The 1,367-nt window shown below is 42.3% G+C and overlaps 1 protein-coding gene across 1 annotated transcript; it reads left to right on the plus strand.

Moving 5' to 3' along the window:
• Window positions 1–274: 274 nt before the first annotated feature.
• LOC110572327 (40S ribosomal protein S27-like) lies at window positions 275–526 on the plus strand. Its single transcript, XM_021680591.1, has one exon. The coding sequence runs from the start codon at window positions 275–277 to the stop codon at window positions 524–526; it is 252 nt and encodes an 83-aa protein (XP_021536266.1).
• Window positions 527–1,367: the final 841 nt, after the last annotated feature.

Below are 1,367 nucleotides of genomic sequence, written 5' to 3' on the forward strand. Positions count from 1 at the left end.
TAGCTTTTTTATCCTTTTATGGATGTTATTCATTCACTTATCCCTCTGAAGACCCTAAAATTGTCATCTTATAGTCATTTTCAGGCAGCTGTATTCTTGTCATGTCAGCTGGAATGAATTCACCTACTCACTGTTGATTTAAAACTTAATGCAAGAGTCGTAATCAGATCTAGGATCACTATATACAATTGAGATTGAAGTGGGACTCCCTGACCCATTAAGGAAGCCTGGAAGAAAAATATGGCCTTTCTGGTAACGACCTCCCCACAAGACCATGCCCCTTGTGAAGGACCTCCTCCACCCATCCCTGGAAGAAAAGAGGAAGCCCAAGAAGAAGGGCCTGGTACAGAGCCCCAATTCCTACCTCATGGATGTGAAGTGCCCAGGATGCTATAAAATCATCACCATCTGTAGCCATGCACAAACAGCGGTTGTGTGGGTTGGCTGCCCCCCTGTCCTTTGCCAGCCTACAGGAGGGAAAGCAAGGCTTACAGAAGGGTGCTTCTTCGTAAGGAAGCAGCACTAAAAGCACCCCGAATCAAGGCGAGTGGGAAATCATTCCAATAATCACATTTTGGCTAAAAATATGCTAAGACTATCACCTGGACCTCTGGCTCTTAAGAAGCCACCTACCTAGGGATGTGGGAGAAGCTCCACCTGGTATCCTGGGCTGGAGAGAAGCCACCAGTGTTTGAATCTGGGCTGTTTTGTAACGATCCTGGCTTTGGTCTCCTGTCTCTCATGGGGTACTTTTGAACCCATCAACTTTGCTCACCACTTGTCAGCTAGTATTTCTGAATAATTTAGAGTCCTTGGAATTATTTGTTTTCTTTTTGAGCTTGGCTATGCATTTGTCGTGTTTCGTTTTTACATTTTATCTATCATTGTCACCTGTCGAGGTAAAGAGGAACTCAAAGTATGACCTTAACCCTATTTTGACTGGAGTCCTGCTTCTAAATGTATAATTTATATTGGAAGTTCAGTATCAATTCATGTCTTTGGTGTCTCTACATCTCAGTAAGGTGTTCTGAGTTCCCAGAGCAATTTTAAAGTTCACCTACAACAAGCAAGTGTCAGATATGGTTCTTTAATTTTGAATTTCTATGTTATCACCTATATTGAAAATTAGCATAATCATATTACACATAAGCATCCCAACCGCAGCTTTTATCTACACCTAAATGCCTTATGGATCTTTGAATTGTAGATGTATCTCAAGGGATGTGACTATTATGTTAACCAACTACCAGTGTTATTTCCAGCTCACAGTTCTTGTTTATACAGATTTGGTTGGTTTTCTCAGGCAGGGGTATTTATTAATGACTCTGTTCCCGGTCCAGTGCAGTCCTGGGGCCTGCGGGCAATCA

The sequence above is a fragment of the Neomonachus schauinslandi genome, chromosome 9 (assembly GCF_002201575.2).
Source record: "Neomonachus schauinslandi chromosome 9, ASM220157v2, whole genome shotgun sequence".
NCBI classification, from domain to species: Eukaryota; Metazoa; Chordata; class Mammalia; order Carnivora; family Phocidae; genus Neomonachus; species Neomonachus schauinslandi.